This window comes from Lichenostomus cassidix, chromosome 5 (genome assembly GCF_008360975.1).
Source record: "Lichenostomus cassidix isolate B80296 chromosome 5, HeHo_3.0, whole genome shotgun sequence".
In the NCBI taxonomy this organism is placed as follows: domain Eukaryota; kingdom Metazoa; phylum Chordata; class Aves; order Passeriformes; family Meliphagidae; genus Lichenostomus; species Lichenostomus cassidix.
Genome location: NC_139486.1, coordinates 35414359 through 35439802, shown reverse-complemented (window position 1 = coordinate 35439802; position 25444 = coordinate 35414359). Strand labels below are relative to the sequence as shown.

At 43.0% G+C, this 25444-nt stretch overlaps 1 protein-coding gene across 3 annotated transcripts; it reads left to right on the top strand.

Annotated features, from left to right (window-relative positions):
- Nucleotides 1-310: 310 nt before the first annotated feature.
- On the top strand, nucleotides 311-25064 carry ZFYVE1 (zinc finger FYVE-type containing 1). Of its 3 annotated transcripts, none has more exons than XM_085062243.1 (13): nucleotides 312-722; nucleotides 1358-1565; nucleotides 1696-2232; nucleotides 12235-12739; nucleotides 15649-15863; nucleotides 17867-17973; nucleotides 18899-19007; nucleotides 19588-19685; nucleotides 19784-19901; nucleotides 20266-20436; nucleotides 21153-21333; nucleotides 21801-21914; nucleotides 22944-25064. In XM_085062243.1, exons 3-13 carry the CDS (start codon nucleotides 1735-1737, stop codon nucleotides 23174-23176), a joined length of 2349 nt encoding a protein of 782 aa, XP_084918369.1. In that variant the 5' UTR covers nucleotides 312-722; nucleotides 1358-1565; nucleotides 1696-1734; the 3' UTR covers nucleotides 23177-25064. The 3 variants fall into 3 exon arrangements, with proteins under 3 accessions (XP_084918370.1, XP_084918369.1, XP_084918367.1); XM_085062241.1 differs by having other exon boundaries at nucleotides 1342-1565; XM_085062244.1 differs by lacking the exon at nucleotides 1358-1565 and having other exon boundaries at nucleotides 311-722.
- Nucleotides 25065-25444: the final 380 nt, after the last annotated feature.

Genomic DNA, 25444 nt, shown 5'->3' with positions numbered 1-25444 from the left:
GGTGGGACGAAAAAGCTTCGCTACGAATTTCACCCCTCAAACTCTGCTGGGAGCTATTTACACTCCTCCGGCGCAGGTCTTTGCGGGACCCAGGCAGATATGAGACACGGGGGAGAAAACAAAACGAGGGGGCAGAAAACTTCGGGGTCACCGCAAAGACTGGAGCACCGCGCCTGCTCGCTATGGCCACGGCACGTCCCGGCCGCCGCGGCGAACCCGGGGCGGTGCAGCCCCCGGACTACAGCTCCCGGCGTGCCAGCGCCGCTCCGCCTTCTGCCCGCCGCCTTCCCGTCTCCGCGGTGAGAAAATAACCCCGAAGTTCCCCGCGATCAGCTGATCCCGGCTGACAACGAGGGGAGCGGGCGGAGGGGGCGCGGGTCCTGGCCGGCCCTGCCCTGCTCAGTTCCCCCGGGCGCCCCGACTGCATGGTCGGCCCCTGGGGGAGGAGAACCGGGGGACATCCCCCCGGGCGCGGAGGGGACGGGGGGAAGGAGGAAGCCGCGGCCGGGACCCGAGTCCTTAGTCACCGGGTGCCGGCGGGAGGAAGGGGAAGAAAGGTGGCCGCCGGCTTGTAAACAATAGCCCGGCTCGCGGCGCCCCGTGCCGCGCCGCCTTTGTTCCCGGCCTCGCCGCGGCTCCCACCCGCTGCCGCCTCTCGGTGGGAGCAACCCGGGGGCTTTCCCCTTCCCGGCCGGCCGGCGCGACGCCCGGCGCGGCCCCAGGTAGGTGCGGGCGCGGGGGGAGGCGCCGGCCGGCACCGCCGTTACGTAACCGCGGGCGGGTCGCGGGGTCCGCCTGCAGCCCCCGCGGGCGGCAGAGCCACAAGTGCGGCCAACGCGGGGCAGCGCCCGCCGGGGGCCGGGGGAGCGGCGGGAAGAGGGGGCGCCGAGAGGGGGCGCCGAGGGTCATCCCGGAGCGAGAGGGGCTCTGCGCTCTCCGGGAGCAAGGGAGGCGGCCCGGAGGCAGCGGTCGAGACAAAGGCGGCGGCGGCGGGGTGCGCAGGCTGCCCTCGGCATGCGCTGGTATCGGGGGCTCTGCTCTGGCAACTTGGAGCGCAGAGGGAGAGGGGGAAAATCCATCGTCTGTCTGCCTGGCCGCGGCAGCGATCGTCTTCAAGCGTTACTAGAAGGAGCGCACAAAGAGAGCGGATTTTTGTTTATCTGGCGAAGCACATCAGGAAATTCCCAGCAAATAAATACTGTGAACTCTCTCTGAAGGAGGAGCTTAGCTGTGGAGTGGAAGCAGAGAATTTTCTAGTCTTGACACGGTCCTTTTGTGTTTGTGTGTACATGTATATACACTTGTGCATTTCTGATGCCTTTTTCGTCTCTGTGTCACCAGCTGTCTCTGTTCTCAGCTTCAGGGAAATACTTGCTGTATCTGCTTGAAGTACACCAGGCTGGGCTTTTTTTCTCGTCGCTGAAAGTGCATTAAACAGCTAAGGAGCGAAAAAATGTGTACCAGTATTTGGGTATAACAATACGTGAAACCAGCCACGTTGTCTAAGTTTATTTTGGAGAAAGAAAACTTCATTAGCACTCAACAACGCTCTTCCTGTGAGGCAGGTCAGTGTATGAATCTTACAGAAACATATATTAATTATTTAAGTGCAAACAACATTCCTCTTTTGTTTCTTTCTTTTGTGAAAATAGTAAATTTGGAACTGACTTTTATGCATATCATTGTTTGAAACAGAAACAGTAAGGAAAAACATTGCTTTAAAGAAATCTGAAGATGAGCGCTCACACGCAGACTGCGGAGAAAGGACAGAACACGACCCTCCTGTGCCAGGAAAGCTATGTTTGCAGTGGGACAGATGAAGCAGTCTTTGAGTGCGATGAGTGCAGGAGCTTGCAGTGCCAGCGTTGTGAAGAAGAGCTGCATCAGCCAGAAAGGTTACGGAACCACGAACGGACCCGTATAAGACCCGGCCACGTTCCGTACTGTGACTCCTGCAAAGGTGCCAATGGGAACATAATGCATGCCAGTATGACGGGCTCGAGGCAGATAGCAGCAGTGAGGTGCCAGGTGTGCAAAATCAACCTCTGCGTGGAGTGTCAGAAGAGAACACATGCTGGGGGGAACAGAAGGAAGCACCCTGTCACTGTGTACCATGCTGGCAAAGCTCAAGAACAGGAAGAGGAGGAGGGCATGGATGAGGAGACCAAGAGAAGGAAGATGGCAGAGAAAGTTGTGAGTTTCCTCTTGGTAGATGAAACTGAGGAGATTCAGGTAAGAACTGTTGTGGTTGGGAACAGGCAAGATCCTTTAGTTTCCTTCTTAGTCTAACAGGTTGCTGTGATGCATGGTTAATACTTGAAGTCTAACTGGCAGCAATGATAACAAAATGATTGCCAGTAAAGTGTAAGTGCCACTGAGCATCTTGAGCTAAAAAGACACAGTGCCTTTGAGTGGCCTTCCTCATGAGTTCCTCAAAAGGTCAAGTTCATTAAAACCTTGTGTGTGGCAAGAGCCTCCTCTAAGAGGCTTGGTAAGCAAAGCTGGTGGAAGAATTGACTCTGTCCTGAGACACGTACAATTAAGATAACGGCTGTCTGTGCAGGATGCTGATCATTCCTGAACAAAATGGAATACATTGTATTACAGTAGGTATCCTGCAAATGGGAATGCTGGCAGACAATTTTCCTACTGTATGACTAGGAATAGTGCTACCAAATAGTGCTAATGCAAGACTACAGCCCATTGCTACCATTTAGCACCAGTAAATCCATCTGATTTTTAGGAATAAGACAAAATAGAAATAAGTATCCAAAGTGTTCCAGCCAAGTCCTACAGACGCTGTGGTTAAGCTATATTGCTTGTCACAAATATTATAACATGTTAGCCTTTTGATGAAAGAGGGGGAAATTGCCATTGAGGTAGGCCTGCTGATTAAAATGATAGGGACTAGTTGACTAGGAACAGCCTCCCAGGAGGCACTGTTTTAGAAAGTCTATCATTCATTATGAGCAGTTACAGAACTCTTCTGTTGGCCCTTACATTTGGCAAGCACTTTACAAGACAAAATGTGTGAAAGCCATGGAGCATAATAATTACACAGCTTAAAAGTGGACTTTGTTTTCTGACTTCCAGTTTGCATCCTTTATGTTAAACCTCATTCAGGAGACACTGAAAGAAAATGTGTAGTCACCTGGAGACTCAGTATCTGGTTGCTCTAATTTAACACACTTATGTGTTAAATTAAAAAGAATTGTGATTATATTCTTATTTTTCATAGTTATTTATATCCATGATAGTTGATCCACATCCAGTTGATGTGCCTGTCATGCATCACAAGGAAGTGTGACTTAAGTATCTCATATCCTATACTGTAGAAGAGTATGTACATACATATATATGTATGTACACAGTAATTTTACCATGCTGTAGAATAGTCACAAGATAGTTGGGTCATATTTTCGTCAGTTCAGGTGTACTGATTGCTAAACTCTCATGGCCTTTGAAGGGGAAAAGTAGGAAAGGATTACAGTGCTTATGGTGCACTGACATAGAAAACACACTGTGAAGGACAGTAGTGCCTGTAAACTGGGTGCTTGAGTTTCAGGTGTTGTAGCAGTCCTAAGTTTGCATGCCTCCAAGCCCTAAGCACACACAAATTTACTTGTAGTGCATGACAGATGCAGCTATTACTTTAAGATGCAGACTTTTCAATAATCCACCTCTAGCCATTCAAGCAAGCTCTGAACTGCATTGGAACAGGGCTGTCCTGGAAAGCTGCTCACAAACTGCCTGTGTGTGGTTGTACTGGTTTAAGTTATATTTATACTCATGAATCTGTAAGCCTTATTGAGGTAGACCTTTGGCTGCCTCCTGCAAGCATTGCTATTTAAATGTCATGGGCAATAAAGCCAACTTCCTTATTGGGACAGCAGTGGTCCTTTATCAGATCATAGCAATTTGGCCAGAACAGGGTTGGGTTGAAAAAGCTCTCCAAAAATGATCTTATTTCACTATCAAGATGTTGAATCAGAGCTCTTCCATCTGGAGTGATCATCTCTTCCTCACAGCTGAATGCATATGTGACATTTCACAGCCAGTGTCAAAGGAGTTTGAGAGATTTCAAGTAAGTTATTTGCTGGCAGCTGGAATTTAAAGAGTGCTTGCTATTATAGTGATATTTCTGCTTGTGAGCATGAGGACCTTTCTTTAGAAAGGCCTGTCAGATGCCACAGAAGGTGTCTTCAGAGCTAAGTAGTCATCTTTTGCTCTTGATAATACTGAGGAGCCAATTTAGCTATAGGAAAGTGATCACCAGTCTTTTATTCTGTGCTTGTCATTACTTGTGGAGAAATCATTAGAATGTTCTTTATTTAAACCAACTTTTTGCCCAAAAGTGCCAAAGTATTAGTAAATTGAAATGTGGAGGTTCAGAGTCTGAGGGTGTGTGGCTTTTTAAGCTTAAGCAGACAGAATAAGAATTTAGAATTATGTAGTTCAGCTGTCTTTAACTGTGTTTTATGACCTTTGGAACTTGAAAATTGTTGCATTAGTTGGGAAATAAGAGAGGAAGCTGCTGATTTGCTATCAGTGGTAGATTCTGCCATAGCAATGTTAAAAGCTACAAGATTACAAACGTTAAAAACTACACCCCACCCCCCCAAATCAGATGGAACTAGTTATGCTGCTGAGCAGTGGATGATGGATTGAGATAATCACTGATGTATATTTGTTTACAAACATCTAACTTGAAAGTGGATCAATGAGATGGGGACACTGGGCCAAAAGATTTGATTTTTAGTTTCCTTTGGAACTTGGAGTTTTTAAGCTCAAGCAGTTATGTTTCGCCTCAGTGTTCATGTTGGCTTCTTGGAGGTGGTAGCTCTGAAACTGAAGAACATTTATAGTGTGTAAACAAATGACTGATCTAGTTCTAGATCCAGAAGCAATGTGGATTAAACCATAAGGAGCTGTGCCTGAGCGACTTAGTTCAGGGGAGAGGTGGAAATTCTCAGTTTTGGCTCAGCACTACACAGATACAGCTATGATAATTCTGAGATCTGCATAATTGTCTTTGTGCCATGTTGCATAGATGTGCTGGCCTGCTCAAAACCTTTTGCGCTTTGCAGGCATAACCAAAAGCTCAGGAAGCTGATTACTTCTTGTGCTTGTTCAAACCCACACTGACAGAAAAGGTCCCATTTTAAACCACTGCTTGTGTGTAGAAAACCAATGGTAGCTAAAGCTTTTATCTGTGAAATACAAGCTTCTCTGTGACGTTCATCAAAACAGCATTATGTCTAAGCACCTCAAAAAGAGGTTGGCTATCTCATGTTAAAAAAATGTTGTTAAAGATTAAATCCAAGTTTGCACTGCAAGTCTGTGGAAGAACAGAGAGGGAGGTTGTTCCTCATGGAGTCCAGCCCCAGCTGTCTAACACACCACACAGAGCAATGCTTTGCAACTCTTGTGAGTTAGTCCCCAGCCATCTTGACCTACATGATGAATTTTTCCTTCCTTCTTCCAGGACGTGTTGCCCCTCATAAGACCTTATCGACTTCTATCAGAAAATAAATTGTTTTACAAATTGGCATCACCTGCAGTTTAGACCCTATTCTAGGCTCTCTTTCTCAAGCTCCGTTATGCTGTTTCTCTTTACACAGTACTATACTTTTGGCCTTATCTATTGCATATCTAAACCTGAGGCTTCAATCAAATTGTTCTTGATAACTGCAGCATCTGTTTGTTAATTGGCTCTGACATAGTCTTATTTTCCTTGCTCATCTGAGAATGATATTGTGGGGATTACCTCTTCAGCCAATTGCTTTGGTCTTGTCACTGCTCTCTTTGCCTTGTTAGACTCAAACTGTGTGCTTTCTTTTTGTATATGTGTAAGTCCCTCAACTGAGTCTCCTGATCTGCTCTGTCAAGATGTCAGCTTTCCTTTCTTATCTCTAGCTTCCTGGATTCTCAAGCAAGCATCATTGTGTTGTCATCACTGCTGCCCCTTGCACACAGGAGGCAGTTCCCATAAGAAGTCACAGAATCAATTAATTGTTTTTTTTTTTAAACCACTATTTGTGTATCTATTAAGAAAACCACAGGGAAATACAAGAATAAAAAGATGAGTCAGGTTGTGTTACTTGTTTCAAATCCTGAGGCTGTTTTACTACCTGTGAACTTTTCCACTCACCTGGATCTGTCTTTGTCTCTTGTACTTATATTTATGCAGTTTCTGGAACAGTTTCCGTTTTTGCTTTGTCTTTATGCAACACACTTGCAAAAGAGCTGTTTAGCATAAAGGAGAGTTATGCATCTGTTGTACAATGAACTTTATTTACTACTATTTTTGAGCCAGAGAGGGAGTGCTTAACAATGCATAACAACAGCTTGGTTTTTTTATCTTGGAAAACAGATGTTGGGAGTTCTTACCACAAGATCAGAACTTGGTTGTAGTGTCACTAATGGCTCCTATGATGACACTGTCCAAAGCCCTAATTAAGGACTCAGCACATATGCTTAATAGAAGTAGAAGTCTTTAATTGCCCCCAGAAGATAGAGGGCATGCTTGGTTGTTGATAATCTGCCTTAGAGTTCACTAATTTTTGACCAGAAACTAGCTCTGTCACAAGAAATTACCCAATATATGGGCTGCAAAGAAAAATAAAATGTGCTGACTTTGTAGCCTGACTTACTAAGGAGACTAGAAGAAAAGAAAGATTTCCCTCTAGGTAGTCACAAAAATAATTTTCCTAACTGTGTAATTTTGTGAGGGAGCAGGAGTGTACATTTATTGCTATGTCTCCCCTGAGATACCCATATGATCTCCCTGTCTTCAGTTTGCAGGGTCTTTTGGTAATGGCAGTAGATACTTCAATTTCCCAAATCTAGCCCCAGTCCTCAAGACTTTTTTTTTTATTCCTTCTGGCAGGTCTAGATACCTAAAGGAGTAAGCTCTTGCCCTCAGCAAATAGGAGCAGGATCTATGTAATGCTTTGCAGTCGTTTAAGATAATTCGAAAGGACCCATAGCCCTCATTTAAATGCAGACCATTTTGTACAATCATTAAATAACGAGTCGCTAACAGCATAATGGTCAATGTGTCCTCCTCTGTCCCTTCCTGTTAAAAAGTTACACATACAGAGTGATAACTGCAGGTTTGCTGGCCGCTTTGCTTTTCTCATTCCTGATGTAAACCTGGTGGAAGTACTGTGATTTTTCCTTATTACCTACTGATTTGAGCCTGGATAAAGTCTAGGGATGAGAGAATGGAGTCTCTCAATCTCAAAGTATTGTTTGGCAGTTAATGGGAGATAACGTGTCTTCTCTTTTGAAAGAAAGTCATGATCTGTTAAGTTTGGCTGCTTGCATTTGTCTAGCAAATAGTGCTGGTTCCTGTGATACTCATGCTTGAATTGCTGTTGGGGGGATATATTTCTTGGTTGTGTGGTTTTTTTTCCTATGCTTTAGGGTAGCACAGCTGTAAATTTCTGGGAGTTTTAGTCCATATACTGTAAAGTAAGGAGTCACAGCTTGTGTATTTGCCATGTATATAAAGGAGGAGGAAAAAATGTTGAAGGATCTGAGTTTTTTAGGCCAGTGTGATCTGTTGGATCAAGATATGTGATTTCTGTCCCTTGATAATGTTGGTGTGCTGTAGATGAGTTTTCCTCCTCTTTGTGCTTTAAGGAGGTTTTCTTGCCAAAGTATTTTGGGAGTTTAGTGTCCTACACTCTAGGAATTTTTCTCTTACTGCTTTGTTATTTTTCCGTATTCTTCCCATCCCAGCCTGTTATCAGTTCACTTACATTAACGTGCACTGTTTTTCTGTCCTTGGAACAAAGTAGTAGAAGAACTACTCAGCAATTGCTGGTTAGGAGTGTTCTTTCTTCCGCTAGGCACATACCAGTATTTTGAAGAATATTTTTAGAAGATAGGAGAGAGCGCCATCCATTTAACAAAGACACGGCTCCTTTGACATGGATATGCTGTTACAAATCTTGTACCTTACATTTCCATTCATTGAGAAGGGTGTTAAATTTATATCCTTTTTGTTGCCTAAGTGGTTGTGTGTCAGAAGATACCGTTGTGTGCTGGGTCTCTAATCATAGACTCATTTAATTTGGAAAAGAACTTTGAGATCATCAAGTCTGACCGTTAACTTGGCACTGCCAAGTCAACCACTAAACTGTGTCCCTAAGCACATCATCTATGCATCTTTTAAATACCTTCAGGGATGGTAACTCCAGCACTTCCCTGGGCTGCCTGTTCCCATGCCTCATAACACTTTTCTCAGAAATTTAGTTATTATATGATGATCTCTTTCTTAAATGCAGAAAATATATTTTAGTTATTAAAAATACTTTTAAAGTCAGGTCAAGTAATGAGTAAGACTTCAAAACACAACAACAAATGTACCAACAGAGGTCAAAATGACAGTGTAAGACTAGCAAATGAAGGTGCTCTGATGAATACTCTGCCAAGCATTCTTGATTTTTGTTTTGAGCTATTGTGTGTTGTGGCACAGCTCTGGCTTTCTGCACCCCTTCCATGAATGTTAGCAAGCCTGGATGGGTTCACGAAGGCTCTTAAAAGGAGAAAACTGTGATTCTCTTGATGTATTTGTTTTGCTGGAGGCAGATATAAAGTTGTATGAGTACAGGTCCGTAGAAATGCCATTCTATTTTATAGATTTTTGGTCCTAGGCTTTTTAACAATTTTTTGTTTTAATAACATTGTTACCAAGAAATTTATAGGCAGGAATGTAATTTTAGCAGTTCTTGTTTCTCAAGAGGAGTTCTCTTGTTTAGCAGTTGTCGTTTCATTTTAGCAGTTCTATTTCTAAACAATTCTACTTTTGTTAGGGCTCAGATTTAGAAAACTTATGTTAGGTACAGTAGATTTGCAAGTATAGGTGATAAAGAGGCTTCAGTTCTAAATGTGCTCCACCAGAGCATGGTATGAGGTTTTGTGCCCTCCTTATAAAGGACATAGTTGTCATGCTCTCTCTTTTTTCTGGTTGAAGATCTTCACCTCCATTTCATCTGAACTTGGGTGAAGGGACTGCATAACAGCTGGATAACAGGTGCTAAAAGCAGTGTAGTTAAAACTATAAAAGAAAATTAAGCAGGATTCTAACATATGATGGAGTAAAAACGATTCTTTCTAGATGAGAGTCTCCTAAGAACTATAGCAAAAGTGTAAATGAGTCTCTGATACTAGAAATAGCAAAATCAAGAGGGGACTGAAGAGGATACGACTTGTCTTGGATTAGACATACAGTTTTCATTCTGAATTTACATTGTTGTGCAACTTAAGGAAGGTTTCGTATTTACCCTGTGCTGTTAATGTCAGAGATCTTGGACTTGGACTTTTGGGCAACACGGAAGTGAACACAGTTATGAAACATGAGCCCTTTGCACATGCAACAGAAGGTGGTGCCATACCAATTTCTTTAGAGGTGAAAAGCAAAATGAAGAAGTGAGAATTAATGAGCCCAATGGGGATTAATACTTTGACACTTACTACACCCACTTGGACTTCAAATGTCTTAAAGGAACTTGCTCAAGGGAAGTAAATTTGACTACTAATATGGGGATTGTTGTGGGTGCTTCTTTGAGAGTGTCAGTCCTGTGCTCAGCATTGGTTAAAGACAACTAGTGCACAAGAGCAAGGGGCACCCAGTGACGTACAAGCATATTCAACTTCAAAGGGGTTCTTTTGGTTGTTTTGGTTTTGTTTTTTGGTTTTGTTGCTTCTCCCCCCACATGGAATTTATTGTAAGGATGTTGTAGGATCCAAAATGGTGACTAGGTTCTAACAGGGAGAATAGGTCTGCTGGTTCTCTACCACCCATGAGCATCTAAGTGCAACCACTGCTCAGGAAGTTCTCGGTCATCTGACTTCTGAGCACTGGTAAAGCATGCTAGGAAACATTTACTCATTTCATGTCTTAAGTTCTTCCGCATTCATTACCAAGTCCTGTGAGATATAACAATGGACTAGCTAGACTCTGGTGCGCTCTTGTGCTCCTGGGTAACTTGCTTGTCCGAATCACTTCTGATTTCTGTCCTGAAAGGAAGCCTGTAAGAGCGTAGAAGCTTGAAGGGGATAACTTAGAAGGGAGTAACTTTGGGTGTGTGATTTGATATTCAATGTAACTTTGAGTTGACTTCTCTCTCATAATGGTGGGAATATAGCTCAGAGTTACCATTATCCCTGTGGTCCCTACTGTCCTTTGTGTCTTATGATATTACTGGCTCAGTCTCTTCCACAAACTCTCCCAAACTGCTACCAAAGTAGTAACCAGTGCTGGTTAAAAGACCATAGTCATTAGCTGTCCTGCCAATACTTAAGTAGCGTTTTGAAAACTGATTTTTTTTGTGTTGTTCAGGGAGTACATAGCCATTGACTCTGGCAAAAAGGATGTGTCACCTTTTTGGTGAGAAGTTTGGGAGGTAGGAGTTAAAACCAAAACAGTTCAAAGAAGACATTATCATATTCCCTTTTGCTTACATACATGTAAGCTTTCACATTGTCAAATCTGTGAATGTTTTTAGGAGCTATTCCATGAACCAAGAGCTTTGTTTTGTCCACAGAGACATTTTCAGAGACACTAAGCAAAATTGCATCTATCATCTAAACTATGTTCCTGATAATAAGCTAGTAATCACAGCTACCAAAAAACCAGACCCTTTCTTGTGCATGTGTAACTTGAGTGTATCTTGATGTTCTCCCACAGATACCAGGAAATACTCTGTTGAGAGCATTTTGATGTCTCTTGTTTCCTGTTTTCTTCTACACTATGTGGCTGCCTTGAATAGTTTGAGTCTGTAAGACTCTGCTGCAGGCCCAAAGCCCACAGTTGTTTTTTTTTTTTTGAATGCCGTTTCCAACCGCGATCTGGCACACTGGCTATTTTTTATGGTTTTGGTGCATAGATTTGACCAAAGCAAATCAGGCTGGCTGAGCCTTAAACTAGTTTGTTGATCTAAGAATAAACTTGTTCAAAGAAATCATTTATTACCTCATGGCCTCTCTGGATCACAGATTGTGAGATCTTCCAACTGTAGTCACAGGAGGGAAATAGCTAAGAGCTTCCAGAAGCTGATAGGCAGGTGAGAGGGGATAGAAACCCTGCTCCTTTCAGTTGATGGGGATTCCTTGAAGAGGGAATTGGGATGAAGAAAGTGAATTTAATAATTCTCAAAAAGTGCTTCTGTCATATTCTTTCCCATCATATAATATATGGATAAAACCTGTGGGAAGAAGAAAAAGCAAGGACTAAACAAATGCACCCAGAAGCATGAAACCTGTGAAAGCCAAGGACATATTCTATAATAAAATCAAGCCAGGCTCTTGTACAGAGCCCTAGCCCATTTCATTGCTTGTTTATCTGCTCCTGTTGCTCTAGTATCTAAACAAAAAATGCCCTGTTCTTGAGCCTAGGTAGCATGATGCTTGACACTTAAAACTACGCAAAGCCAAGGAGAAGTTACCTGCATTTCCTTTTGGTTTTGTATGTGTGTGTTTTTTTGGTTTTTGGTTTTCTTTTAATGAAAGTACAATACAGTAAATTATGAAATGGATCAGTGAGGTATTTGTGGCACTTCTGTGAGAGCCAGTTTGACCTCCTTTGAGCACCTGACTCCAGTGCACAGCTTTGCTGCTTCTTCTCTGCCCCCCCTTTCCAGCTGAAGGCTTGATCAGCTGGAGAGTTGGAGAGTGGGAACAGGACAGTCTGCATCTGAGAGCCCCAGCTGTGGATAGATGCAGCAAAAGGGCATGGCAGAGATTTTTCTACCTAGACAGGTGCTCAGCCTCTGTGGATGAAGCAAGTTAAAGTGGCAAAAGCAATCCCCACTTTCACACCTGAATTTGAATGCTGGCCAGGAGACCAATGCTACTGGGAGTCTGCCATGCTCCAGGTAGCTGTTCTGACAGACTTGAAAGTTGTGTTATGCTCCCTCTTCTGAAAGGGCTGCCTCAGAGAAAGGGGTGAGGTACAAGAGAGTTGACTAGAAACGTAATCACAGCGAGGCATCACTTCCAAAACAGTTACATGGTGGAATATAAATCCCATCAATATGTACATTTTACAAAACTGCATTCTAGTATTTTGCTTTGTACTTCTTGGTGCTTCAAAAAGTTATGATGAAATCTGAAAAGGAGTTAATAACTCTTTTTAGTTTTATGAATCCTGAAACCAGCTGTGTTTTCAGTGTTGTCTACTCCAATTGCATAGTTATAATATTTTCCTCTTTTTTTTTCTGGAAGGTAAGGAATGAAGAAGACTTTATTAAGAAACTGGACTGCAGTCCTGACCAGCATCTAAAGGTAGTGTCCATCTTTGGGAACACAGGGGATGGCAAGTCTCACACCCTTAACCACACCTTCTTCTATGGCCGGGAAGTCTTCAAGACGTCTCCTGCCCAGGAGTCTTGCACAGTTGGAGTCTGGGCAGCCTATGACCCTGTCCGGAAAGTGGTGGTCATTGATACAGAGGGGCTCCTGGGGGCCACTGTGAACCTGAGCCAGAGAACACGGCTGCTGCTGAAGGTCCTGGCCATCTCTGACCTTGTCATCTACCGTACTCGTGCTGACAGGCTCCACAATGACCTCTTCAAATTCCTTGGTGATGCCTCGGAGGCTTATTTAAAACACTTCACCAAGGAGCTAAAAGCTACCACAGCCCGCTGTGGCCTAGATGTTCCTCTGTCAACTTTGGGTCCAGGTGTCATCATCTTTCACGAGACTGTGTACACCAAGCTGCTGGGCTCCGGTGAGTAGGCAGTAAGAAGCTGAATTACAATGTGCTAAACACTGTCTATAAATAATCAGGTTGCATTGAATAATCATTATTCTTTACTAACTTGTAAAAATGTGATTTGGGTTTTGCTCTCACTGATTTCAGTCTGGGAACCAGGCTGTGGAGCTAGAAGAGCATTCCCTCATAGTGATCTGACTGTTCCAAATCAGCTAGAATAATCATCTCAGCCAGCTGGACTTCACCACTGAATAGTCATGAGTTCTGCCAGTCATGAGTTCTGCCAGCCATAGGAGGGGTCATCATACAAGTTCATGAGTATGGGTGATACGGCAGATGAAGGTGAAAACTGGTGCGGTGAATTGACCCTGGCTGGATACCAGGCACCTACCAGAGCTGCTCTATCATTCCCCTTCACAAGTGGATAGGAGAGAGAAAATATAACGAAAGGTTCATTAGTTGAGATAAGGTCTGGGAGAGAATACTCATCAAATACCATCACAGGCAAAACTAACTTGACTTGGAGCTATTAGTTGAATTTGTTACTGACAAAATCAGGGCAGGGTAATGAGGAGTAAAATAAATCTTAAAAACACCTTTCCCTCATCCCTCCCTCCTTCCCAGCTCTACCTCCTCCCCCACCAGCCATGCAGGGAAACAGGGAATGGGGATTATGGTCAGTTCATCACAGGCTGTTCCTGCTGTTGCTCAGGGAGAGGAGTCTTTCCCCTGCTCCTGTGTGGGGCCCCTCCCACAGGAGACAGTTCTTCATGAACTTTTTCAACATGAGTCTATCCCATGTACAACAGTTCTCCATAAACTGATGTGACATGTGTCACTCTTCCATGGGGTGCAGCCCTTCAGGCACAGCCTGCTCCAGTGTGAGCCCCCATGGGATCATAAGTCCTAGTAGGAAACTCTCTCTCCATGGGTCCGTAGGTCCCTACCAGGAACCTGCTCCAGCACAGGTTTCCCATGGGTTCACAGCCCTGCTTCAGACATCCATCTGCTCTGGTGTCAGCTCCTGCATGGGCTGCAGGGGAGCAGCCTGCTTCACCTCACCATCATCTGCACTGTGGTCTGCAGGGGAACCTCAGCTCCAGTGCCTGGAGCACCTTCTCCCCCTCTGTCTCCACTGACCTTCGTGTTCCTCTCACATGTTCTCACCCCCACTTTTCTCTGGCCACAATGACATCGGCACATCTTTTTTTTTCCCTTCTTAAATATGTAATAACAGAGTCATTACTATAATTTCTGATGGGCTTGGCCTTTACCATCGGCATGTCCATCCTGGAGCCAGCTGTCATTGGCTCTGCCAGACAGGGGGGAAGCTTCCAGCAGCAGCTCACAGAAATCACCCTGTAGCCCCCCCTGTTACAAAAACCTGGCCATGCAAACCCAACACAACTGAGACACCCTGGGATTTTGGCAGGGATATGTAGAGTCCTGTTACAAAAAAAAACCTAAGAGAAAATTCTGTGTAGAAACTAGGAGGAGCAAGAATTATTACATTGATGAACGTCACTCTACTTTTTTAAATTCTGTGGACCAAAACCATTCTGAGGCTTATGTGAGGTTGGGACTGAGGTTGTGGTGGCACAGAGCTGATCACCTGAAGCTGCATTTCCCTTTGCAAGAATATGGTATGACCAAAGGAGCAGACCTGCACACTATTATTCCCACTACAGTGTTCTTCACCAGTACTTTTAATTTGGCTCATGTAATACTGGATTATGCATATTTAAATGATGTATTTTATTTGTATATTTGAGTGAAATGCACTGTCCTACAGAGATCTAAGTTTGTTCTCATTTTTTGCATATTTCAAAAGGCATGGTGAAACCTTTCATAATTTGATCCATGGCAGTGGCTGAGTCTCAGTCTTGCTGTTTGTGAATATCCAGGAGTTGTCACTTGTGTAATAAATACCTCAGCAGTCCTGGCTGACCCACATTCTTATTTTGGCTTTTCTAACCGATGATGTTTTGAGCTAGTAGAAGAACATGACATTCTTTCTGGTTATTATTAGAGTAACTTCTTAACAACTTTTAACTTACCTGCAAGGCAGTTCCTTTGCTTAAGTACCAATTTGCTGATTAGCAATTCAGCATTTTGTATAGTTGTTGACATTTGCTGTTTCATCAGTTCAGCCTTTAGTGACCCATGAGGACACTTTGCATCTATATGCAAAGTCACAGTCATAAAAGAAAAGTATTTTTATGGTCACTTCTGATCACAGTAGCAATAGGAAAGAAACCTTAGCATGTGGATATGCAGAAAGCTGTAATCATCTGTCTCAATGCATAATTGAGATAAGTGTGCTTATGTAGTTTTAGGACAGGGAAGAAGGGGCCTGCCTTATTCTGAAGTGTACAGAAGGTACTTGGAAGCAGGCAGGAGAATGTGGTTGGCTCTGTGGAGTCTGACCTGGTGTGGCCAGTTCTGAAGTGCTCTCCCATGTACAAATAGTTGATAAAGGCTTTGTCTTCCTTTGTACAGGGTTGGCATGGAGAGCAGGCAGCCCCTATAAAGTTCATGTCTTCCACTTACCAGGTGCTAGGACTAGCTATACCAAGTTCTGGCCTGGTGAAAACAGCTAACAAATGTGCTGATGTGGTGTTTCCTTGTATTATTTCCTAACTTGCTCATTAATCTGGATATCTGTCTTTCAAAATTGAGATGTGTCTGGTTTTACCTGAGGAACTTGGTCTTAGAATCTAAAGCCATGTATCACAAAACACAGACTGCTTTTAGAAAGTTTGTTTCTTTTCCTTGTTTTGAAATATAACAATAATGGCATTCCAGGTGTATTAGAAGACTTAATTAAGAAAACTAGGACTATATTGCATATGAAACACTATGCAATTAAAGTATTGTTTTAAACAATCAGTTGTTAATGAACTTGCTGATACTCTTATATATAGATCATCCTTCTGAGGTTCCTGAGAAGCTCATTCAGGATCGGTTTCGGAAGCTGAGCTGTTTTCCTGAGGCTTTCAGCTCAATTCACTACAAGGGAACAAGGACATACAATCCTCCAACAGATTTCTCTGGGCTTAGGCGAGCTGTGGAGCAGCAGCTGGAGAACAATACTACTCGGTCACCTAGACAGCCTGGGGTTATCTACAAAGCACTAAAAGTAAGTGGAGAAGAGTTTGTTACAATCTTTATTTGTTCCATTGCTGCTGGTAACTCAGCTGCAACTCATAAAAATAGAGCACCTGAACCAGTGATGCAGACTTGCAAGTAAGTCTTCCATGAGAGTGATAATTTTGTGTAACAGCCAGCGAGGCTGGATAGCTTTCTTTGCTTTAAAACAAACACTTTAATGAAGATCATGGAAGGTCAAGAAAAGTTAAAGAGACAAACTGAGCTGTGAAGAAAAAAGTAACGGATTCTGTGAGTGACAAGAACTTAATGACAGTGATTTACAAAGAGAGACCTCAGAAGGAGTTTTTTATGAAATTCGTAAAGCACAAGAGAAGAAAATGCAAGAGACTTGGAGGGAGTTAATAGTTGGCAAAACCTAGCACTGAGCAGTGTAACCCAAGGGCTGGGAGGCAAAAAGGAGGAAGGACTTGTGCTCGTAGCATGGGAACAGGATGGACTCAAGCCAAATGATGTATTCAGAGTGAGTGATTTTCTTAGATGGTTCAGTTTGCTAGGATGTTAGAGGGATTTCTGGGCCTTTAAATTTGCAGTCTTCCCTACAAGTTTCCACATACCATTACCTGATTAACATCATATTTTCTTTGGCCTGAAGAGCACGGCTGTCACTGGGGAGGGGCAGGCAGAGCTGGGGCATATCTGCAGAAGAAGGTAGTATTAGCAGTCTTTTCTGGTGTTAGTCACAGCTGTTGGAACAGATAATTCTGGCTGCTCTGCATTAGTGGTAGCTGAAGCACAGAATGAAGTGTCAGGGTGGTATTTGCACAGTTCTTCGCATTAGGGAGCAGACAGGCAGCAAGGGGAAAAACAGCTGTAGTTGTTAATTTTAGCTGAATTTCATTGCAATAATCAAGTAAGCTGGTTTCAGATATAGCTGCTGGTGTTCTTAAATTCATGTCCAGTAGCGTATTTGCTGTATTCAGCAAGCTTTTCAGATCACTATTGGCTACAAATCAACTTTTTTTTTGCTTCCCTCACTGAGGACACAAGGCATGCTAGAGATCTATGTCCACTTCCTCTAGCCTTGGAATTCATTGGCCAGTATCAGTCAAGCTTAAAAGAGAATGTAAAGCAAATTTCCTTGAAATTATATGAAATAAAACATCTATGTAGAGAACTTATCTGAGGGAAGCTGTGGTGAAGGAGATACACACATGTCTGTGTGTATGTGCAGTCAGCCTTTGTTAGACAGCAAATATGCACCCACTCCACCTACCCAAACCCTGTGAGGGGAGAGGGAGGAAGAGAAAGGCAGGCAGCCACTGTATTAGCCTCAGCTGCAGGAAGAGTTTTAGCTAGATCTCATGCCTTCAGAGATCTCCATCAAGAAAAACTGCAAACATTTGCTTTGTTCCAGTGCTTTTTTTTCCCCCTAAATGTAACACCTGAAAGAACTAAAAAAGTTAAGTGTGGCCAGGCAAAGGACTTATTTAATCTGAGAATGGATGTTTTTAGGAAAGGGTACAAATCCCTTTCTCTCAGTTTTGCCATTTCTCAAGAGAAGAGCAGTTGTTCAAGTGGCTGGAGGAAAGCTCAGGGCAGCACTTTCTGAGCTGAGAAGCAAAGAATGTGTCCTGATGTACTATGAGAAATGATCCTCTGAGTTTCCTTTCTGAGGTTTCCAGAATAGAAAACCCTTTTATCAAGAATCCTGCTATTTTGAGTATGGATTGGATGCATAGAGGTCGATGCCATATTCTACCACGCACTTCTACTATAAAATTTAAAGTAGGGACAGGAGGAGAGGACAGGAGAAAAGTATCTCAAAAGTATTCAGGTCACTTCCATACAAGTGCAGGATTGCCTTCTTGTTTGGTTTCCAATCCTTGTTTTGCTTTCCAGGCTAGTAAGACACCATGTGTTAGCTGTGTACTCTCTTTGCGTCTCTCTCCAGCAGAGGAATCCATGCTTTTGCTTGCAAAATATCTTTATTGCCCTCAATCCCTTTCCAGTTCACTCTTTTTTGTTTGACAGGCTTTAAGTGACCGGTTCAGTGGGGAGATCCCTGATGACCAGATGGCTCACAGCTCTTTCTTTCCAGATGAATATTTCACATGCTCCTCTGTGTGCCTCAGCTGTGGGTAAGTAAATGAGAAATGCTTCTCCATCCTTTTAGACGATAGTGCTGCCCTGACCTGCAGCCACATAAAGTTTCTGTGATGTCTTGACACCTATGCTCAGCTACAAGTTCCAGGCAGAATTAGCTTGAAATTCAACTCTTATGTGAATTTCCACATCCCAGCTGGATGCATGGTTTTTGCCCTATTTTTGTGCATGGCTACCAACCTGGGCTGCTCATATCTTTTCCCAAATGCAAGCAGGGCAGGAAGAAAGGAAGAAAGAAATAAATCCCCTGAAATTGTATATGATGTTTTCTTCCTGACATTTTTATTGCCTAAACAGTATAAACAATTGTAATGGAGTGGGGCTGTATTCAGTGACTAGGTCAAAGTGGAGCTCCATATTTGATTAGATCTTGGCTTGTAGCTCTCTGGAAAGAGCCCAGAGATGAGCCAGAAGGGCAGTAGATGGCAGTCAGTGCTCTGAGTCTGGGAGCTCTGTAGCAGTGTGATGTTGTGGCTGGTTATGCTTCTGGAAACATTTTCTCTCAAATGTGATAAAGTGCTGTGTTTCTGCTTTCTTTTGTTCAGTAGAGAATTTCCAGCAACTCCTTGCAATGGCTGCAGTGTTAACTCTGCTCTGGTCAATTTTCAGGCTTGTTTAGTCCTTCCTAAAATTCTCTGTGAAATTTAAATTGCGTACAGTGAACATTTACTGCAGTGAACTGTTGTGTGGTGCTGCTTTGTATGTGAAACAGTTGCTACACCTCCTTCTGAAGAGACTGCCTTTCAATAATAAATTATGTCATTGCTGTAGGTACAGTTGTGAAAATGGTTTGAGGGCATAACATGTATACAAATGCAAGATAGTAGTAGAAATGAAGTCTTGGTGACATCTGTCCTGTGTCTAACAGCAAGAACTCATGGTTTGCTTTTGCATGCTCAGGTGTGGTTGTAAGAAGAGCATGAACCATGCAAAGGAAGGCATCCCTCATGAATCCAAAAGTCGATGCAGATATTCTCACCAGTATGATAACAGAGTCTACACTTGCAAGGTGAATATCAATACAAGGTCTGACAAATGAGAAGGGACAGGATGACCCAATAAATGAAGAGTATCATGGGCATGTGCCTGTTTTCTTCTGGTGCTTTTTTTTTTTTTTAATGTCAGTTTTGCTCATGGCCTCGAGAAGAAAAAGTGTTCCTTATTTGACTTGTATGTTTACTTGGAGAGTTCATCACCTCTCTGTGCTATGTGTCATTTGCCAGCTAAATTGTGAAGCAGGCTGTTCTTAACCTGGGTAATACTGACCTTCTACATATTTGACATTGTCACTTGTCTTATTTGCTTATACCCAGTACTTGGTATTAACCAATTTTTCTGAAGGATGTATGCAGGAGACAGGAAAATTTTTGGCTACCATCATGGTCTTTATTGATGTAGAAATACTTCCCTGACATTAGTTCTATTGGTAGCGGGTTTAGTTTTGCTTTGTTTTTAAATGAGTTCTGAAGTGTGCTCCTTTGCTGTGGAGACGTCTGCATGCTGATCATATGCTTTAGGTGGCCAGACAGCAGCCAGACCTAGATTTAGATTCCCAAGAATGTTGTTTTAATTGAGCCTTTATGTTGTAGGCCTGTTATGAACGAGGGATGGAGGTCAGCGTGGTGCCAAAAACCTCTGCTTCCACAGATTCCCCTTGGCTGGGCCTTGCCAAGTATGCCTGGTCAGGGTGAGTACTGCAGCTGAGATCTCTCTGCTCTCTGTGGTCTCTGTGCTGTCTGATGCACAGGACTTACCAGAGAGGTAACCTGTCCTCCTCTTGTGCAGATATGTGATCGAGTGCCCCAACTGCGGGGTGGTGTATCGCAGCCGGCAGTACTGGTTTGGCAACCAAGATCCTGTGAACACTGTAGTGAGGACAGAAATTGAGCATGTCTGGCCTGGGGTAAGTCTGGTTGCTGGGCAGTCTTTGTGTATGTGTGCAGCCATGCACATGCTAATTTGGTTCTCCTGGCCATTGATGGAGAAAATAGATTGCCTTTCATAAAGCTGGTCACTGCTGTTTGAAAGAGCCTTTGCGAGGGCCTTCAGACATCTTTTGGTATCTTGAAACAGTTAGGTTGCCAGTTTATGAACACTTCATGTTCATGAATCTACCCCTGTCCTTCAAAGCAGGGCTGGTGAATCTTTTTCTCTTGCTTGCCCTCCAGTTTAACAGGAGCAATGGGTTGTAGAGCCATCTGCATCTTAAAAAAAAAAAAAGAGGTTTCCCTCCTTTTATTCTCAAATGAATATCTGTTTCATTCCAGACTGATGGATTTCTGAAAGACAACAACAATGCAGCCCAGCGTTTGTTGGATGGCATGAATTTCATGGCTCAGTCAGTATCTGAACTTAGCCTGGGACCCACAAAAGCTGTGACCTCCTGGCTGACAGACCAGATTGCCCCAGCTTACTGGAGACCCAACTCTCAGATTCTGGTAAATAGCAGCTGCTGTAGAGAAAGGCTTTGCATAGTTAAAAACCCCTTTCCTTACCCTTTAAGTAATAGAGTACTTTGCAGATTCCAAATGCTTTCTCCTCTTCCCATTCTTGACTTAGCCAGAGGAAGTATGAACAGAGACTTGTCCCAGCCCCAATAAAGAGACTGTTCCTCCCTACTGTTGTGAGCTACTTTCCCAGCATTATCATGGAAAATCCTGGCTTGCATATGAACTTGTTTTTCAAAGCAAAGAATCAGCATCTTAAATCTGGCTACTGCAGTTGATAGTACTATTTTTATAGGTGCAGAGATTAAACTCTGGTTTCATACCAGATGCAAAAAGCTGGCACAAACAGTTCAACTAGGTAAGAATTCTCTGTGTCTCATAGGAAACAGATTCTTCTTCACTGAAAACTGCCTTCTGAATTCTTACCCCACACCAAGGTCAAATATCAATTATTTAGCCCTGCATGATGTGGCTGTGTTTATTTGTGATTGTGAATGAAAGGATCATAGCAATAGATTTGCTTAACCACTGTACACCTTCTGAATCACTTACCTGGGATAAAGTTATGGGGCTGGTAGCACCCAAGTCTTTGTAACTGTATTTTTCACAATTTCAGTCTGAGTCTTGCCATCCTGGGCTTCTGGTCTTTATTTTTCACTTAAGGAACATCAAACTAACAGTTCTTCTTTCTGTGGTGTTCTGATTAGAGTTGTAAGAAGTGCAACACGCCTTTCAAAGATAATGACACTAAGCATCACTGCCGGGCCTGTGGAGAGGGCTTCTGTGATGGCTGTTCTTCCAAGACCCGTCCAGTGCCTGAGCGAGGCTGGGGACCAGCACCAGTGCGTGTGTGTGACAACTGCTATGACAACAGGGGCATCCAGCTAGGTAATCTTGAGTTGATCATGAAAGAACTATCCCTGGGCAGTAGCGTGAAGTCTTTGTCCACAGCCATTCCCATTGGGTGTAGACAGTGTTGATTTCCCTACAGTTTTTAGTATGGAAGCTGGAGAGCTCAATGCCTCTTGGAAGAAAGATGCTCCTACCAGATACTTGACCTGCTGACAAAATTATTTCCTAATTGTATGTTTATTTTGTTTTTTAGCAACTGCTGGTGGTCTGGTGCTAACATCAGAGCAGGGATGCTGCTGTTACAGCAGACTATGTGTTTTGTCCATTATTGCAAAAATGAAAACTTTGCAATCCAAGATTGTGGATGGGGGACATAAAGGCCGAGGAGAGACTCTAACCTGGCTTTTGGGTTTGATGCTGGTTTTGTTAATGTAAATTAATTGAAACTTGGCAGAAATGGTGGTGGATTTACCTGTTGAGCCCTTCACTCTTGTGTCATGCAGATGTGGCTGAGCTACCTTCAGATGAGGAAGGAGGGACACTTATTGCCAGGAAGGTGGGGGAAGCTGTGCAAAACACACTTGGAGCAGTGGTGACAGCCATGGACATTCCCTTAGGTGAGCTCTGTTCTGTTCTGATGGATTTTTTTGTCTAAAAGCATTTTTGTTTTCAAAGAGCAAAACTTGTTATTAAACTTCAAGAGTTTGTGTGACAGGCTGGCACCTCTGCTAAGATACTACTGTTGGTTGAGAGTTCCACAGCCCTCTTCTGCCTGATGTTTCCTCTTGGTTTTCAGCACATTGTTTCTGCAGTTCATACTTTTCTCTTTTCACCCTATTATGCAAAACTGTGTGGACCAAGCTGTGAGTCATTCATGCTCCCCTCATGCATTCACTGCAGTGATCTGCCAGTTGGAGTTCCCTAAAGACTGGCCAATTAGTCAGGTTTGGTTTTCTTCCAGAGAGGCTGAGTGCCTTTTAAGTGTGTTCATGGATACTGCTGGCACTTGGTACTTCTGTAGGGGAGGGCTGAGAATTTGAAGCTATCCAGGTTGGTAATGATGGGGAAGTAATTAGGAGTGTGTTCTTTAAAGGTGAGCTTAGTACAGGGAAGCTCTGCTGCACTTTCACGTGCTGGGTGGCAGTTCAGGTATGTCAGCACCCGCTTCACATGTGAACATTCTGTTGTTGGACCTGACTTCCTACTCATTGTGCAGATCATTGTTTATCACCTTTGTGTGTTTGCTCTCTGACTCAGTGAAGGGTAGAATAAATCCCTTTCTCAGTTCAGACAGTACATGGATTTTGTAATATTTAGTTTGGTGACTTGGGGTTTTTTTTGGCCACAGCTGAAACTGAAGGTAGGGAAAAGCAAGTGTGTTAACCTCTGGAAGAATCTGAGTAAGGCAAGATGCCACTATTAAAAGAGACACAGCTTGCCCTTTGAAGAGATGCAGAATGTGAGAGAATGGTAGAATGCCCTAAATGGCTACTCATTGCACTGTCAGTAGTCATCTCCTCCTTAATGGCAGTGCTGTGACTTGCAGTGTGTGAGTGCCTCCACTGGAGTACATTCTTGACATGCTCATGTTTATGGATTATCATGTTCTCCCTCTTTCTCATCCCCCCACCTCACTTCCTCCTTAGGTCTGGTGAAAGATGCTGCCCGACCTGCATACTGGGTACCAGACCATGAAATCCTGCACTGCCACAATTGCCGGAAGGAATTCAGTATCAAACTCTCCAAGCATCACTGTCGGGCCTGTGGCCAGGGATTCTGTGACGAGTGCTCACATGACCGCAGAGCGGTTCCCTCTCGCGGATGGGATCACCCAGTCCGAGTTTGCTTTAACTGCAATAAAAAGCCTGGTGACCTTTAACGCCAGGCTTCTCTCCAGATCTTTGCAATTCCTTATGTTCTCAGGGTTACAAATGAACATATCTGGTCTCCCTTTCACCTTTTAACCTGTTGCAGCCAGAGTGCATGTTTCCAGTTTCTGGCCTCCTCTCGTGTTATGTCCATCTTGGAACACTGGGAATGAGCTTAACGTTCAGCCTCTAGGTTTTAATTTCAAATTAACTGGGAAAGGGAGGGAGCTCCCTTGTAAATGAGCAAACCAAAATCCAGTGTATTTTATTCCAATAAAAAAGAAAAAAAATATATATATCAACTATGTATAATTTAGTATATTAAGAATATGGTTGGATAATGAAGCTTTGAGTATTCCTAGTTCAAATGATGGATGGTGTTGTTCCTTACTGTATTGGATCAGAATTATGGCCTTCTAATTCTTCTTTTGGAATGTCTTGCTGATCGTGATGTCCTGTGAGGAAGGTTTGGACTCTGTGCTGCCAGGAATCTCCAGTGTTGATACATGAATTACACCTGGTAGTTCAACCAACTCTGCATCTGGAGGTGCTGCCTTTCTGGCCGTGGAAGATTAAACCCAGATTTATTAGCAAGTTTGTTTGAACTGTGACATGAACAATGGTCTTGCAGTGCAAGAGGTAACAAGTTGAGACAGATCCCCGTAGCAGAGACTGGTAGAGCTCTGAAAGGTAAAGCAAATCCTATGGCACGAGGCAAAGCATTCTGAGTTTTGCCATTTCAACTTCAACACCAGATCAAAAGGTAGCAGGTTCTTGCTCTCCCTGACAATGTTTTCATGTACTCAGGTTTTCTTCAAGTTTCCCTGCACGATCATTGCAGTTAAAAAATTTTGTCCAGAGCAGAACAAGAGAATAAGTTTGGCGAGCAATTCCGAGATACAAAGTTTGAGTTGTTTGGGTTGTGATGACTTTTCCCCCACTTTTTAAGGGATCCTGTAATCTCTGAAGCTTCTGTGTTCTCAGATATGGTTGCATAGAAACTGCACAGATTTGACTTATCTTTCCTCTAATAATATGAACTTACAAATCAGCCTGGAAAATGAGAACCTTTCTTCTTTGCTCCTAGCAACTGGCACTCACTGGACTTCATCCTTTAATGAAAGGACTGCAATGAATTCACTGATTTTATTATCAAAAGCACCACTTAACCTAACTTATACTGTCATGTACTGTGGATTTGTGGTTCCACTTATAAGAAGTAAGAGACCATTGTGGATTAAACTGCCTAAAATTCTCCCTTCTTGGCTTACGTAGGCAAGAATTTTTTCACCACATGAGAGTTGCCTCCTCTTGGAGTGGATGAAGTTTAATGCAATGTCCTGGAACTGTGGTATTTTTCCCCAGCTAATTCAATGTGCTCTTGTGTAGATGAGTGCCCAACACCCTGTTTTAAGACTGTATTATTAAATTAACTGCTATAAAGAACTTTATCTTCTGAACAAGCGTACTGACTTTCCTTGTAACAAGTGGTTCTCACTTTGTCTCTGAAAGAACATGCTCACAAAGTGATTGTCCCTTCACAACTACATCCAGCCTACCAAGGAAGTAGATGTAGAAGATATTCCAGGACACCTTCGGTACTGGCTAAGTTTACTGCGGACTGTCTTATCTATTTTGTAAGCAAAAGTCTGCCATAAACTGACAGTTGTCCAAGTAAGGGCACGAGTAGGTAGAAATCCTCTTAAAAGACATTCTGTACATCTAGCATAATTCTGTGCTTCAAAGTATTCTTTATTTTTTTAATGGGTGAGCAATGTGTTCTTTGTAGGCTGTGCCCTGTGTGCTGTTTATGCATGTAGCTTTACTACCATGTTAATGCACAAAGAGAAAGCAGCCGTGACATTCCTTGTATAAAATCTTCGGCATCTGTTTCAACAACTTGTCTGATTTCATTTTTCTTTGTCAAAGCAAGAACTACTACTCAATCAAAAGGAAAATGTCTAAACATTTTAAATACATATGTGGTCTTAGTAATTTAGCAGCCTGTCAGTATCAGAGTCCATTCCTGACTGATTGTCTTGGAGCTAAATCTTTTATGAAGTTTCTCTACAAAGCAAAGTCTTAATGTGGTGTTTAAACTGCAGCAGGCTTGAGACTGGAGAATGTTGAGAGGTGTATTTGGGAGCTTCGTTTTCCAAAATGAAAAGAAAGATCTGTCAGATTTAACTTCACTGCTGTTTTCTGTACAGAATAGCTTTTATTTTTCCTGATACTATTTGGTGCTGTGAGTACACAGTATAGAATATGGTTATTAAATT

Excerpts from the sequence above, each read along its gene's own strand:
- ZFYVE1 (XM_085062244.1), top strand. The coding sequence starts at position 1,735 with ATGAGCGCTCACACGCAGACTGCGGAGAAAGGACAGAACACGACCCTC. Across the intron at positions 19,008-19,587 it reads ACAGAGTCTACACTTGCAAG|GCCTGTTATGAACGAGGGAT; the intron begins GTGAATATCAAT and ends TTTATGTTGTAG. Across the intron at positions 21,334-21,800 it reads CAACAGGGGCATCCAGCTAG|ATGTGGCTGAGCTACCTTCA; the intron begins GTAATCTTGAGT and ends TGTGTCATGCAG.